General features: G+C 35.7%; 1 protein-coding gene across 3 annotated transcripts in view; it reads left to right on the forward strand.

Annotated features, from left to right (window-relative positions):
* The window catches only part of KIFAP3 (kinesin associated protein 3), a 179,792-nt gene that overhangs the window by 25,562 nt on the left and 138,044 nt on the right, over window positions 1–16,186 (forward strand). For all 3 annotated transcript variants that reach the window (XM_062192739.1, XM_062192740.1, XM_062192742.1), the window contains exons 4-8: window positions 5,181–5,236; window positions 5,754–5,895; window positions 9,781–9,880; window positions 11,164–11,288; window positions 12,655–12,753. In XM_062192739.1, the coding sequence (XP_062048723.1) occupies window positions 5,181–5,236; window positions 5,754–5,895; window positions 9,781–9,880; window positions 11,164–11,288; window positions 12,655–12,753 (522 nt within the window). The remainder of the gene's footprint in view (window positions 1–5,180; window positions 5,237–5,753; window positions 5,896–9,780; window positions 9,881–11,163; window positions 11,289–12,654; window positions 12,754–16,186) is intronic.

A 16,186-nucleotide genomic window follows, 5' to 3' on the forward strand; every position in this document is an offset into this window, starting at 1 on the left:
TCATTGAATTTTCAGAGCAAACCAATGTTATTATGTTAGAAAATAAAATTATACTATTCACCAATTAATTCAATATAATTTAATGGCAGCATGTTCAATGCCTTTGGATGTGACTATATTTAGAAATAAATGGGAGAGCGGCAAGATGGCGGAATAGGAAGGAGCACATTGATAGTTCAGCAAGACACACAGGTTAATAAAAGTGGAGATACTGCAGGGTCAAGGAAGAGTAGGGGAAGAAACAGCAGCGGAAATTCTTCTGGAACTAGTGATTCACAGTGGACCTGCGTGGAGAGCGTGGGAGCCCAAGTTCGGGACACCAGCGGCAGACTAAACGCACCAGCGCTGGAACGCGAGGTGAGCCAAATCTCAATAGCCTGAGACACCAGCGGGCAAGCAGAAAGAGGAGACTAGAGGGAACGAGGCTTGAAACTCCGTGGGGAAAAGTTCACCAGGCTAACTAGAAGAGAGAGAGGGGAAAAAAAAAAAGTAACCGATACGGACACGAGTTTCTCTCCGCTCACCCCTCAAAGGCGAGCAAGACAAAGAGCAGGCGCCATTTTGGACATACGTCATAAGCAGGGCGACCTCAGGTCTGCACCGGCCCTGAGCCTAGCAGAAAAACCTGACTCTGGGGGGAGGGGTGAAATAACAGGAGATTAGGATCTAACTTGGCAATCCAGTGGGAGACTGCAGGAGAATTGGAGCCCACAACGAGGGCAGCAGAGATTCCCTGTGTGGTCCTTGGGAAAGAGCTTCCGATCTCTGGCTCCTGTGGGTATATCATTTACCTGCTAACTACCTCCAATTACATTCAGCTGTGCGGAATTACTTCCCTTTTGAAGCAAAAAAAAAAAAGAAAGAGATTTACCACGCCTAACCTGGGAGTGTCATCTTTGACACACCCTTAACCCTGAGGAACCAAACCCAGCTCTCAGTCCACACTTATCTCAAGCCTCTAAGGCTCCACCGAAAGCAGACAGTCCACTTAATATAGAGCCATAGTGTAACAAGAAAAAACACCACAGTGAAGAAACCAAATATCTCCAACATGCCACACAACAAACGCAAAAACCGAGGTAACAAGAACAAGGAAGACACTATGACGCCCCCAAATGAAAAAGACACCCCAATTCAAGATTATGAAGATGATGAGATCGAAGAAATGCAAGATACGGATTTCAAAAAATTGATAAGAACATTAAGAAGTTCTCAAAAACAAATTCTTGAACTACAGAAATCCTTAATGGACAAGATAGAAAATCTCTCTCATGAAAATGAAATATTAAGGAGGAATCAAAATGAAATGAAACAACTAGTAGAACATGAAACTGTGATAGTGACAAAAAACCACACTGAAATGAAGAACTCAATAGATCAAATGACAAACACATTAGAGAGCCTTAAAAACAGAATGGGCAAAGCAGAAGAGAGAATATCAGACTTAGAAGACAGAGAACAGGAAAGGAAACAGGCAAACCAAAGAAAAGAAGAAGAAATTAGAAATCTAAAAAATATTGTCGGGAATCTACAGGATACTATTAAAAAACCTAATATTCGGGTCCTAGGAGTTCCTGAAGGCATGGAGAGGAAGAAAGGATTAGAAGGCATTTTCAGTGAGATACTAGCAGAAAATTTCCCAGGTTTGGAGAAGGACAGAGGCATCTTAGTACAGGAAGCTTATAGAACCCCTAATAAACATGACCAAAAGAGATCCTCACCACGACACATCGTAATCAAACTCACCACAGTGAAACATAAAGAAAAGATTCTAAAAGGTGCAAGAGAGAAACGTCAGATCACTCTCAGAGGATCTCCAATTAGACTCACAGCAGACTTCTCATCAGAAACCCTACAAGCTAGAAGGGAATGGCGAGATATAGCCCAGGTACTAAGAGAGAAAAACTGCCAGCCCAGAATATTATATCCTGCAAAGCTCTCATTTCTGAATGAAGGTGAAATTAAGACTTTTCATAGCAAACAGAAACTGAAAGAATTTGTTGCCACTCATCCTGCCCTGCAAAAGATGCTTAAAGATGTGTTACACACAGAAACACAGAAACATGGTCACCAATATGAAAGAAGGTAAAGGAAGGAAACCTCACAGCAAAAAATCACAGAAAGCAAAATTTCTCTTTGTCATAGAATTAAACTCTGATGCTCTGTTAAAGCAATGTGTTAAAGTAATCTAAAAACAAAAAGCAATTCAAATCAATTGGCAATCTACAAAAAGAGTTAAAGATTTTAAAAGCTATTATTAGAATTGCTATATTGGTCTATTATGCTATGTTATATGTGTGTACATATTGTATGTCCACATAGGAAATTTTATTAAGAGTTTTATTTTAAATGGCTTATAGATAAGATTGTCCATAAATTTAAGCTGCTAAAATCAATCAAAGATACATTTTAATTCGTGTGACCTGAATCTGTGTATCATATGTTTTAAACTTGTTGGTAGAAAGAAACTAAAAACATTTTAGATGGTTGTGCTTAAGTTTACTGGCTAAACAAACTACACCATGTTAGATATTTAAGAGGTGTTTTCAAATACATGATTCTTAAAATTTATAGAAGGCATTGGACCTTCTGGTAAATGTTTTCTTAAGTTGTAATCTAATGGTTGAAACGGTTTGCTAAGTATTCAGGTAACATTGCTATTGTCAGCAAGCGATCTAGGACTTGCTCCCTCATTTCTCTATTCTAAGCCCAACTTATTCTTTCATTTCTCTATTCTCTTCAAGGTAGGAAACTAATTCTATTATGAAGGAATCTGTAGGACGCACAATTTAATCTTTAGACCTTATAAAAGAGATGGCTAACATTTTTCTGTAATAGCATAGCCAAAATAAGAACTTAAATAATAATCTCATAGCTAGATTCACTTCGCCATCAGCGAAGTATACAGTAAGTAGAAAAAACCTCCCTTTCAGACCAAAGGGAAAGAAAGTTTTAAAGTGAGAATATAATTTTCCTCATGGGCATTGTCTACCTTAGAAAAACTTCTACAGAACATGCCTGTGACTATAGACTTGTAGTTCAGGCCACTGAAGATTAGAGATGGGATACAGGCACTCCCTTGACTTGCATCCTCTGGCCTGCTTTAACACAAACCAGGAGGAAAAGAAAGCTAGGCATCAGAAGCAATGGGTGGCAGGCCTATTAATGGCTGATCTGTACAGTGATCTGCCCTCAAGGAGACCCAACAGGCCAGTCCACTGCAGTGGCTTTCAATGTGGTAAGCATGGGCTTCAGCAGAAGTCAGCTTGTGAAGAGCCCTGGCAGCTCTGCCAAGAGTTGGATCACTGGAAATGGACCTGCCCTGGAGTCGAAGGATGCCCAGGTCAGAGCCACAGATCTTATTGGCTCTAAGCTGAAAAGCCCTTCACTCAGCCCAACTTCCAAAGTGACCACCGCAGCTGAGGGTATGGTCAAGTAGGGTCAGCAACATTGCAGGCAGAACTGTAAATTTCTTGTTAGAGATGCCCCCTGCCTTTACCTGGCCAGCTCTCCTCCCAGGCCAGCCAAGTAATGTAAGTCAACAGAGTGCCTTCCCCTAGGAGGTTCACACCTCCCTTAGGATATACCCCATGTGAAGAGATAGATAGGTCTGGGCCTCTTAACTTACAAGGCCTAAAGCCCACCAGATTATTATCAAGCCCCTTCTATCAGGTTCTATTTGCCTCTCAATCAGAAAACTTAATTGTAGCTTAGACAGCACCTTTCTTAGCTCCTCTAATAATGACTCTGTCCTTTGTTCTAGACCCTGTCTAGTGCACTTGGGCCTCATTCCTTTGTAATGATAACCTCTACTCTACCACCAATGGCTCTACTCCCAACCTGTGTGTACTGATGGTCCTCTTCCCCACTTAATGCTGTATAATTGTTCAAACCTGGTAAATGCCACTCTTAGGATCATTGGTTACTATCCTCACTCTGTCTTTTATGACCTTGTCTAAATATGATCAGAGTCGGCAAACTTGGAAGGCTTCCATAGCCTTGGCAACTCATGACAAGAGCCTAGGGTGGTTACTGGCGCCATAAACTAGAGTGTCAATTTGTTGGGTCAACAACAAGAGCCACTGTGCACTTGCTCCTCATGTGGGATCTCTGTCCTTAATGTGCTGTACATTTTGATTTAATGCTATAACTAGTACTCAAACAGTATGTTTCACTTTGTGTTTCTATGTGGGTGCAAACTGTTGAAATCTTTATACTAAATTGATCTTCTGTATATAAAGAGAATTGAAAATGAATCTTGATGTGACTGTAGGGGAGAGGGAGCGGGAGAGGGGAGGGTTGTGGGTGGGAGGGAAGTTATGGGAGGGGGAAGTCATTGTAATTCATAAGCTGTACACTGGAAATTTATATTCATTAAATAAAAGTTAAAAAATAAAAAATAATAAAAAAAAAGAAATAAATGAGGATTAAATTAGCACATATAGATTTTGGGGTCGGTATTATAGCATAGTGAGTAAAGCCTCCGTATGCAGTGCCATCACCAATATGGGCACCAATTTATGTCCTGGCTGCTCCACTTCTGATCCAGCTCCCTGCCAATGGCCTGGGAAAGCAGTGGAAGATGACCATTTGAACCTCTCACCCATGTAGGAGGCTCAGATGAAACTCCTGGCTCCTGGCTTTGACCTGGCACAGCTCTGGCTGTTGCAGCTGTCTGGGAAGTGACCAAGCAAATGCAAACCTCTGTCTTAATGTCATTCTGACTTTCAAAATAAATAAAATAAACCTTTAAAAAAATTAGGTTATAAATTTATCAGTCAATTATTTTTCAGTTTTCACTTTAGTTTTTAATTTATCCAGGTCATATCATTTTCTTTTCTTTATTAATTTTCCTTTCCCAACTTGAACTTGAATTAAGAAGAAAAAGAAGGGATTCTTAAAATTGACTCCTTTGTCTTCTGTTGGCAAGTGTATCTGTGTACTCCAAAAGTTAACCAAGGAAGAAGTTAAATTTCTAACATAAATTGAATATTAGTTATTGATTTTATTCTCATTAGAAAAGATGGATTATAGATGAGCATTTTTCATACACTGAAAACAGATTTAATAAAATAGTTCTTAATATTCCAAGCTTAGCTAGAGTAAAACTGAGGTGCGTAATAATTACCCCAAAACTCTAAAAACCTAATTCTCTTGATTAAAAAAATATCTTCTTACAGAAAAAAAAGAAAAATCAAGCAAACCTAAAGATCCACCTCCTTTTGAAGGAATGGAGGTAAGACTGTATGTATTCTGATCTATTAGAGTACTGATTATGAAATTGCCTTTTGCCAAAAATAATGTATTCAATTACATTAATCAGAGTAGAGTTTTTAAAACTTGTTGAAGTTAGAAGACCTGAAAAAGGTACAAGTCAGTATTTAACTGATAAGAACAAAAATAGTGGTTGTACTTTGAAGCATAATTGAATATTGCAATATATTTTGTAATATTGTTAAATATATTGTAATGGATTCAAGTTACTTTGAATTATATGTGAGATAGTTTATATTGATAAACAAATTTTAGAGTTTACACATGCTCCATTTTATTATATGGTTTATACTTTTGAATTAGAGTCTTTGTACCCTAAAAGCTAATATTCTCCTTTATAAAAAGATAACTGCTATAGGTTCTTTGCAAATTTGTCTGTTTTTATAAAAGGCAGTATGCTGATCACAAACTATCATTTCTCTCATCTTGGATCTGTGGAGCATTATTGTTGAGTATGTCCTGCCTCTTCTTTGTTTCAGATTGATGAAGTTGCTAACATTAATGACATGGATGAATACATTGAATTACTATATGAAGATATTCCTGACAAGGTTCGAGGTTCTGCTTTGATCCTGCAACTTGCTCGAAATCCAGATAACTTGGAAGAGCTACTACTGAATGGTGATTTATAACTTTAAGTGTTAAATGTAGAAAAAATATAAAACATTTTAAAATTTATTATAATAGAAGAACAATTTAAAGTTTATATCAAACTTTAGATTGCATGAGTTTTCTAGCTCCTTATTACATTTAAACATTTAAATATTCTCTGGAGAATTCACAAATCTTTCCATTAAATGAGGAAAATCTAGCATTAATGATTCTCTATCTCTTCATTCTTTTACTCTGAAAAACATTTTTATTCTTTGTATTAAAATACAGTGCCAAACTTTTGACTTTTTAAAAAAGATTTATTTACTTGAAAGGCAGAGTTACAGAGAGAGAGAGAAAAAAATAGAGGGAGGGAGGGAAGAAAAAGAGAGACAAACACATAAGCACACGCGCACACACACACATACACACATACCAAAAAAAAACCAAAAAACAAAAAACACACAAACACATTAGCTCATTTCCCAGATGGCCAAGACAGCCAGACTGAGCCAAGCTGAAACCAGTAGCCTAGAGCTCCATCTGGGTTTCCTGCATGGGTGGCAGGATCCCAAATCATCAGGCCATCTTCTACTTCCTTCCCAGGTGCATTAGCTGGGAGCTGGATCAGAAATGGAGCAGCCAGACTCGAACCTGGCAGTCATATGATCACAGGCAGTCATCACAGGCAGCAGCTTAACCAAATGTACTACAATGCCAGCCCATGACATTTTTGTAGCATGTATATAATATATATACACACATATACATAAATATTTTTATTAAGTTAGGATTTCCATTTCTTAGCACAGCAAAAGCTGTTAAATTTTGTATTTCATGTAGTTTGAATTTGACACCAGGTGTCAAATTAACAAGTAGTGTTTGGTAGTAAAGAAAAAGGAGGTGGACGTTCTTGTAACCTTTTTCTCAGTAATGCCACTAATAGAATTATTCTGAATACAAAGTTTGCTGACATACTTTCACTAAAAGTAAGTATGAAAGAAGTAATTTTTATCTAGTATGCATCTTTCTGTCTGTTTGTCAGATCTCTCTTTTTAAAAAGTACTGTTTTGAGAGAAAGACAAGACATAGAGATCTCCCATCTTGCTGGTTCACTCCCCAAATTCCCACAATTACTGGACTAGGCCAAAACTGGGAGCCTGGAACTCACCCATGTTTCCCACATGAATGGCTAAAACCCAACCATATGAGCAATCACTGTTGTGCCTCAGGTTCTGTATTAGCAGGAAACTGAAACCAGGAACTGAACCTGGAGACTCAATAAACTCCAACTAAGACAAAATCAAAGATAACAGATTTTTGTCAAACTAGCAAAAGGTAAAGAGAATGTGGAAGCAGAAACAATTAACCTAACCTGTACCCTGGAGTCTCAGTAAGATCAATAGTCGGCTGAACATCAAAAACCACGAGGTCATGAAGGTAGTGGGACAACATATTCAAAGTGCTAAATACAGGTGCAAAAAATTCTTTTTTTTTTAATTTAGTAAATATAAATTTCCAAAGTACAGTTTATGGATTACAATGGCTCCCCCCCCCCATAATTTCCCTCCCACTCGCACCCCTCCCATCTCCCGCTCCCTCTCCCATTCCATTTACATCAAGATTCATTTTCAATTATCTTTATATACAGAAGATTGAGTTAGTATATATTAAGTAAAGATTTCATCAGTTTGCACCCACACCAAAACACAAAGTGTAAAATACTGTTTCAGTACTAGTTATAGCATTACTTCACATTGGACAGCACATTAAGGACAGATCCCACATGAGAAGTAAGTACACAGTGACTCCTGTTGTTGACTTAACAATTTGACACTCTTGTTTATGGCGTCAGTAATCTCTCTAGGCTCTAGTCATGAGTTGCCAAGGCTATGGAAGCCTTTAGGGTTCACCAACTTTGATCTTATTCCGACAGGGTCATAGTCAAAGTGGAAGTTCTCTCCTCCCTTCAGAGAAAGGTATCTCCTTCTTTGATGGCCCATACTTTCCACTGGGATCTCACTCACAGAGATCTTTCATTTAGGTTTTTTTTTGTTTGTTTGTTTTGTTTTGTTTTTGTTTTTTTCCAGAGTGTCTTGGTTTTCCATGCCTGAAATACTCTCATGGGCTCTTCAGCCAGATTGGAATGCCTTAAGGGCTGATTCTGAGGCCAGAGTGCTATTTAGGACATCTGCCGTTCTATGAGTCTGCTGTGTATCCTGCTTCCCATGTTGGATCGTTCTCTCCCTTTTTGATTCTATCAGTTAGTGTTAGCAGACACTAGTCTTGTTTGTGTGATTCCTTTGACTCTTAGACCTATCAGTGTGATCAATTGTGAACTGAAATTGATCACTTGGACTAGTGAGATGGCGTTGGTACATGCCACCTTGATGGGATTGTATTGGAATCCCCTGGCACAATTCTAACTCCACTATTTGGGGCAAGTCTGAATGAGCATGGCCCAAAAATGTACATCTCCTCCCTCTCTTATTCTTGTCAATGAGGAATTCTGTAACCAGCAAAACTATTTTGTGACAATTAATGGAATTTTGATTCCTCTGGCATTCAACATGTATATTAATTTGGATTGTTTTGAATTATTTTTATATAACTTTGTTTTCTTTTGACTTTGTATTGATAACTTATGTGTGATTCCTGCAGCTATATTTTTATGGAAACATTTCTCTGCTATAAAAAAAATGAGTAAAACTTAGTAGTTAGGTCACTGAAACTAAACCTGTGCCTAAGAACATGACACTATAGAATATTATTTCTATGTAAAACAGATTTTTGAAAAATAATATTTCTTTTGGTTGTAGTAGTCAAGTATTTGGGGAATTATTGGATTGAGCAGAATTTAACAGAGATACTTCATTAAATAGCACTTCCTGGAGCTTTTGCATGTTAATATGCATTGCCTACCTATTTATTCCAGAATAATTTTTGTTCAAATTATGAACTATTCCAGTGCTCGCCATTGTGAATGTAAGCACATTGTGAAATGCTGTTCCAAGATATTTTTAGTTTGCTAAAAAATTATTTACTAAGTGAATTAATAACTAACAAGTTTATTCTTGTTGTTCCAAAATGTAAAAGACAAGAAAGTTCAAATAAATGGAATATTTTCATTACCATAATAAATACTGATAGTTCATTACAGCAAGTATAGTAAATCCTCAGTAACTATTAAAGACAGTTGAATTATTTCCATAATTTATATTTTATTATATATTATATGTTATATGTTTTATTTTTAAGGACTAGCAAGCCATTTAACACTACCAATTTGAAACCAGTCTCATTACTTCATATTTATTTACTATAGGGTAACTTTCATTAAGTCACTCATTAATTTACTTTCCTCTACATAAAAATCCAGCAGAGATGCCTGTTAACATTCTCAGGAGCTAATTTTGTGAAAGATTTTTGTTTTATTTATGTATGTTGTCCTGTGATGCTGAAATACTAGTCTTATTTTTCTGAATGCAGATTTCCTTGGTTGCTAAGCTGCTCATTATTTTTGCTAGACTCACCCTGGTTTATTTCCTTATTATTAAATGTGTTAAATAAGATGTTTAAAAAAGAGTCAGCATCACAGTACTAAGCTTACAGCTAGAAATGAAAACCAGTGATACTGTATTTATTATTTTTTGCCACCCATGATATACATATTGTGTTACTTTGTCTAAATTATTTTTTACAGTATAGACTTGAAGCCACATTATGAGTTTTTAAGTAAAATTATATTTTAGTTTTTTTTAAAAAGCTTTCCGTATTGGAAAGAAGCATCCTACTTTTTTGTCCCAGTTCCACCTTAGCACTGTTATTTATTAATAAGTAGACATTTAAAACCGGACACCCTTTCCACCAGCGACAATGCTAATGATCATTTTTGTATGTCTCCTTTTTCTTTAGAAACTGCCCTTGGTGCATTAGCAAGAGTCCTGAGAGAAGACTGGAAGCAAAGTGTTGAATTAGCCACAAACATTATTTACATATTCTTTTGCTTTTCTAGGTAAGTATAAAAATATTAAATAATAAGACTAATCTGTCTTGCTGTCTGTGTGCTATTGATTCAGTTTGTAGATCACTGGTTCTGTCACTCTTTCTGCATGTTTGTGTTCTGCCTCTGAATTCTTATTTTCCATCCTCTGTTTTGTTCTCTGTTATGCTTTTGTTCATTCTGCATTTACCCATGCATAGTATATACCCACAAACACACATAGTTTTAGAGCGTGGGCTGTGGAAGCAGGCTGTCTGAATTTGAGTCTAAGCTCTGCTGTGTCATCTTGGTTACTTTTCTGTCCTTCACTTTCTTTGTGGCTAAGATTTTACCCCTTTGGAAAGTTTTTAAGTTTAAATGAATTAAGAATTAAGATAACATTGATTAGGGGCAGGTGTTTGGCACAATAATTAAGGTATTGCTTAGGACGCCTGCCTCCCATGTCTGAGTGCCTGAGTCTCACTCCACTTCCTATCCAGTTTCCTGCTCAGCACCCAGGGAGGCAGCAGGTGATGGAAGTCCCTGCAACCCTCATGGGAGACCAAGTTTGAGTTCATGTCTCCTGGCTTCCACCTTATCTAGCCCTGTCTTTTTCATCCAGGAAGTGAATCATCAGATAGAAGATCTCTTTGTAGCTGTCTCTGTCTCTGTCTTTCTACCTTTCAAAAAAATAAAAATAAACTAAAAATAAAATACTTGAAGCTTGACTCAGAGTTAAGTGCTCAGTAAATGTCCTTGTTTCTTATATACATATAGTGCAAACACATCATTTGTATATTTATTTTTTATACAATATGATTAAGAAAGAAGATGTTTGTTAAGACATTGTGAAAAGGTTCTAGCCAATTTGTAGAAAGTTGCTTGCCTCTATTCTAAAATATACTGGTATTAGCAATTAAATATTTATTAAAGAAATACTTTGATAAGTAATCATCTAGGAGATATATAAACCCTGATGGCTAATACTTTATAGTATATTCTATTTAATTTATTCTCTGGTGTCCATTTTATACAATGTATATCTAGTATTGTTATAGTATTTTGTTAGTAGTCTGAAAATTTATTTTGAGAATATCTGAGTAGTTAATATGGGTAATTAATTTTAAAAAAGTATTTAATTCCTTAAAAATAATTCAGAAATGGTAATCTTAAATTTCACATCTTCCTAGGATGCTATTAATATATTCATTTATTGAAATATGTATATCAAATTCATTTTCTTCATGGCTTATCCCAGTGTTTATTGAAAACAAATTTCCCACAAGATGTATTCTTTTAAAATCTCTTCTTTAAAGTTTTTCTCAGTTTCACGGACTTATCACTCACTATAAAATCGGAGCTCTATGTATGAATATTATTGATCATGAATTAAAAAGACACGAGCTTTGGCAAGAAGAACTTTCTAAGAAGAAGAAAGCTGATATCCTTTTAGAGTGGCATTTTGTTCTTTACATTCTTTTTTTTTTTTAAATTGCTGATCACATTACTTGGAAACAATGTAAAAGTGTGTTGACGGTTAAGATAACATTAAAACCATCAGAGTGAATATAGTTTGACATTATACTTTTACCTTTTGTCTCTTCACCGTAGTGACTAATGATGTAGAAAAGGTTATAGTGGTACTGGATAACTGAATCAGTGAACCTCTTAGTGCCTGCACCGTAATGTGCACTAAGATCCTTTGGTTAACCGAAGCATGGCTCACCATTGTTGCTTGTATACTTCCATCTAAGTACTAAAGTAACTTTGATTAGAATAGGTACAAATCTGATGATGAACTTAAAGTTCTATTTTCCTAGGTAAGTCCAAAAATAGTTTTTTTTAAATAAATTCAAATTTGAGAGGTCTATAAAATGACAGAACTCATAAAAGGAGTTTTTAAAATTACCAGTTTTAATCTATCTCACAATTTGGGAATCTTTTCTGTACCTTCCCTAAAGGATGTTTATATACCCATTGATGTTAAATCATTTGGCATTCTATTTGTTATAACCTTATTTTGCTTATTTCCCAGTAACTTCTATCCCTTGGTTCTACTTTTGTACACTGAAGCAATGTAGAATAAAGATACTGAAGCAATGTTGAGTAAGGATATTTCTGCGGCATCACAAGTCCTCCCTATATGAAAACATTTATCATATTACTTCTACAACTTAATTCTTCTAGGTCACAGGCCCTGGCTTATTTATATCTGTATTAACACGATATGTTGTACAGATCAGCACACCATGCTGTTTATCTTTCCTTTGAACCCAAATTTTGTTAATGTCTTTTAAAATGTGAAAACATTATCCTATTCTGCAGAGTTTTATGAATTTCTTAACTCCCATTTGTGGAAAAAGTGGATCTTATTCCTTCAGCTGTTTCTTTCTTAGCATCTCTAGTCAGAAGAGAGTGCTAAACGTCTTTTAAATATTCTGGGCATCTGTCTGTGGTGGAATCAGAGAATCACTCTCTTATAGCAAATAATCACTTTGGTTCATGGGACCCACTTGGTAATCTGTTGAAAATTAAATGCTTGGCAACCTACATAAAATATTTGTGTGTACAGTTTCTGGAAATTCAGGTATATGGTGACGTTCAAACATTTGCTCATGCAAGTATTCCAAGTTAATCCTAAGATTCCTAAAAAATCCTATTGTAACACAATAGAGATGAACATTCTAAACTGTTCATTAGAGGATATAATTATATGAAATTGCATATAAAATATATTAATGCTATTATTTCAGTATATTTTCTTTGCTTCAGTTAGTATGTTTGAGCCTTAACTTCAAGCTGTTTACTTGATGAAGACCCTGAAAACCAAACCTTGAGAAAGGAGTATGAAAAAACCTTTAAAAAATACCAAGGGCTTGTGGTAAAACAAGAACAGCTGTTACGAGGTATGATTTCCTAACTAGTGAGAAAAGCAACAAAATGCTTACTCTCAATACATTAGTTTTACTCCTTTTTTTGTCATAAAGCCAATACCAGAATAACTGAAAATTCTATAAATCTTAATATGCTACAAATTCTTCTGTCTTGAATATATATAACAAAATTTTATTCCACAGCATTTTCCCACTTAACTCATAATGTAATTTCAATCCAGTATGTGACTCTTTTAATAATAATTTTTGTGTCTCACATCCTAACTTATTTTATAAATTTCCAAAACAAAAATTGTGGGGTAGTTATACAAAGAGGTCCAAGATACTCTTCACCTCATTTTCTCATAAACTCTCATATTACTATCTTTTTCACAGTTAATGAATTGTACCTGGCTTCCCTTAATTTTTTAATATCCAAACTCCTTTTTTCTCCTGTGCTCCTCTCAGCCTCTGGTAATCAACATTCTGTGATCAGATGGAGTTTTTTGTGTTGTTATTTTTTTTTTTTAGCTCCCACATACAAGGGAGAATGTGCAGTATTTTTCTTTCTATCTCTGGCTTATTTCCCTCAACATGATTTGTGCTTGGCTATTGAGATTTACTTTTCTTCATTGATCATTTGATTAACTTAATATCTGAAAATATTTGCTAACTTCCAAAATGTTTTCATTTCTTAAGTTAGTAGTATTTTTAACAACCCTATTTTTTTAAATATTTGAAGTTGATAATTCAGCCTAGCCTGTTGTAAAAAATCCGGATTTTCAAAAGTTAGTGTTAAAATAGTCTAGGAAATAATAGATATTACCCATATCGACTTATGAACTATATTTGTTATCTAAAATGCATCAGATCTCCAGAAATTAGTTCATTTCATGTCAGAATTTCAAAGCTCTAAGTTTATTTTTTTAAAGATTTATTTATTCATTTATTTTATTTTTTTTATTAAACTTTTATTTAATGAATATAAATTTCCAAAGTATAGCTTATGGGTTACAATGGCTTCCCCCCTCCCATAACTTCCCTCCCGCCCGCAACCCTCCCCTTTCCCGCTCCCTTTTTTTTTTTAAAGGCAGAGTTACAGAGAGGTAGAGGCAGAGAGAGAGAGAGACAGAGAGGTAGGTCTTCCATTCGCTGGTTCACTCTCCCAAATGGTTGCAAAGGCTGGAGCTGGGCTAATCCGAAGCCAGGAGCCTGGAGCTTCTTCCAGGTCTCCCATGTGGGTGCAGAGGTCCAAGGACTTGGACCATCCTCTACAGCTTTCCCAGGCCATAGCAGAGATCTGGATTGAAAGTGGAGCAGCCAGGACTCGAACCAGCACCCATGTGGGATGCCTGTGCAGTAGGCAGCAACTTTACCCACTATTCTACAGCATCAGCCCCTAAGTTGATTTTTAATGTGTAAAATTTTAAGCTTAGCTCCTTATAAATCTTGTATTATCCAAATATTGAATGTCTTTTTTGATGGGTAATAAACTATAGAAGTTAATATTTACAGTTCCATAAATTTCAACATATTAATAACCATGAGTCAATGACCAAATTGAACTAAAGGATATATCTGTTGCTCACAGTTTCCATGGGCATTTTTGTAACCTTTTTCATTTCCTTCCCCCTCTCCTTCATGCTAAGTTATCAGTGATCTGTTTTCTGTTGCTTTCGATTGGTTTTCCTTTTTTAGAGTATTATATAGATGGGATGATACAGCATGCATTCTTTTTTGTATGTCTTCTTTCAATACAACAGATTTATATTTGCTGTTTCAATTATCAGTAGGTCAGTCTTTTTTATTGTATGGTTTTTTTATTCTCTTGTGGATGGTCATTTTGAATATTTTCAGGGTTTTGGTGATTAAAATGCTGCTGTGAACATTTGTCTACAAGTCTTAATTGGACATTGTCTACAAGGCTTAATTAGCTTTCTTTCCATTTGGTTAATTACCTGGTCATGGAATTACTGGATCACAAAAAAAGATATATGGTTATTTTTGTAAGAAGCTGCCTAGTGGTTTTCTTTTCTTTTCTTTTCTCTTTTTTTTTTTTTGACAGGCAGAGTGGATAGTGAGAGAGAGTCGAGACAAAGGTCTTCCTTTTGCTGTTGGTTCACCCTCCAATGGCTGGCACGGCTGGCACGCCGCAGCCAGTGCATAGCGCTGATCCGAAGGCAGGAGCCAGCTACTTATCCTGGTCTCCCATGGGGTGCAGGACCCAAGCACTTGAGCCATCCTCCACTGCACTCCCGGGCCATAGCAGAGAGCTGGCCTGGAAGAGGGGCAACCGGGACAGAATCCGGCGCCCCGACTGGGACTAGAACATGATGTGCCGGCGCTGCTAGGTGGAGGATTAGCCTGTTGAGCCACAGTGCCGGCTAGTGGTTTTCTACATTGGTTTACATTCCTACTCAGTGAATGAGAGTTATAGCTGTTTAACATCTTTGCCAGTGTTTGGTAGGGTCAATCTTGCTCATTTTAGCTAATCTAAAATGTATGCATTGGTGTTTTACTGTGGTTTGGATTTGAATTTCCCTAGTGATCAAGTGTGGTGGACATCTTTTCATGTGCTTGTCTTCCATCTCTTTGTATTGGTTGAAGTGTTTCTTTTGTGTCTTCTACCTATTTTTAATTAGCATATTGTATGTTTATGTATATATATTAAATATATATACATTATATATTTTTGATACAAGATTTTATCAGATATGATATTTGCTAAAAGTTTTCCCAGTCTGTGATTTGTCTTTTCATCTCCTAACAATATCTTTTGAAGAGTATTTAATTATTGTGAAATACATCTCATTTAGTGTTTTATGAATCATGACTTTCCTATTATATGTAAAAAGTCTTTTCCTAACAGAAGCTTATGATTTTCTCTTATGTTTTCTTCTAGAAGTTTTATAGCCTGACTGTTTGCAGTTAGGTCTATTATACATTTTGGGTTAATTTTGCATGTGTTGTGAGGGATCAAATTTCTTCTTTTTTTTGCAAGTCTATTCCAATTATTCAAATACTATTTGCTGAAAAGACTGTTCTTTACCTATTGAATTAGTTTCTTTGTCAAAAACCTTTATCCATATATGTTTATGCCGATTTTTGGACTTTCTAATCCTTTTAATTTCTCATACCAATATTGCATTGTTTTCAGACTACAAATATTTCATATCTTTTGTCAGATTTATCCCTAAGCATTTCTTATGTTGGAATTCTAGTGCTCTTTTAAAAAAGTTTTGAGTTTCTGATTGCAGTTTAACAATCTGTATGTTGCTGCTAATTCAATCTGCTATTGTCTGATTGATGCTCTGTATATTTGTAGTTTTATTTCATTGATGTCTACTCTGATCTTTAGTATTTCTTTTGTTCAGTTGGAGTTCAATTTGCTCTTATTTTGTTTTTTTTTTTAAGTGGAAGCTGAGATCATTCATTCAAGACCTTTGTTTTATCATAAGATGTTTAA

Source organism: Lepus europaeus, chromosome 5 (assembly GCF_033115175.1).
Source record: "Lepus europaeus isolate LE1 chromosome 5, mLepTim1.pri, whole genome shotgun sequence".
Classification (NCBI taxonomy): Eukaryota; Metazoa; Chordata; class Mammalia; order Lagomorpha; family Leporidae; genus Lepus; species Lepus europaeus.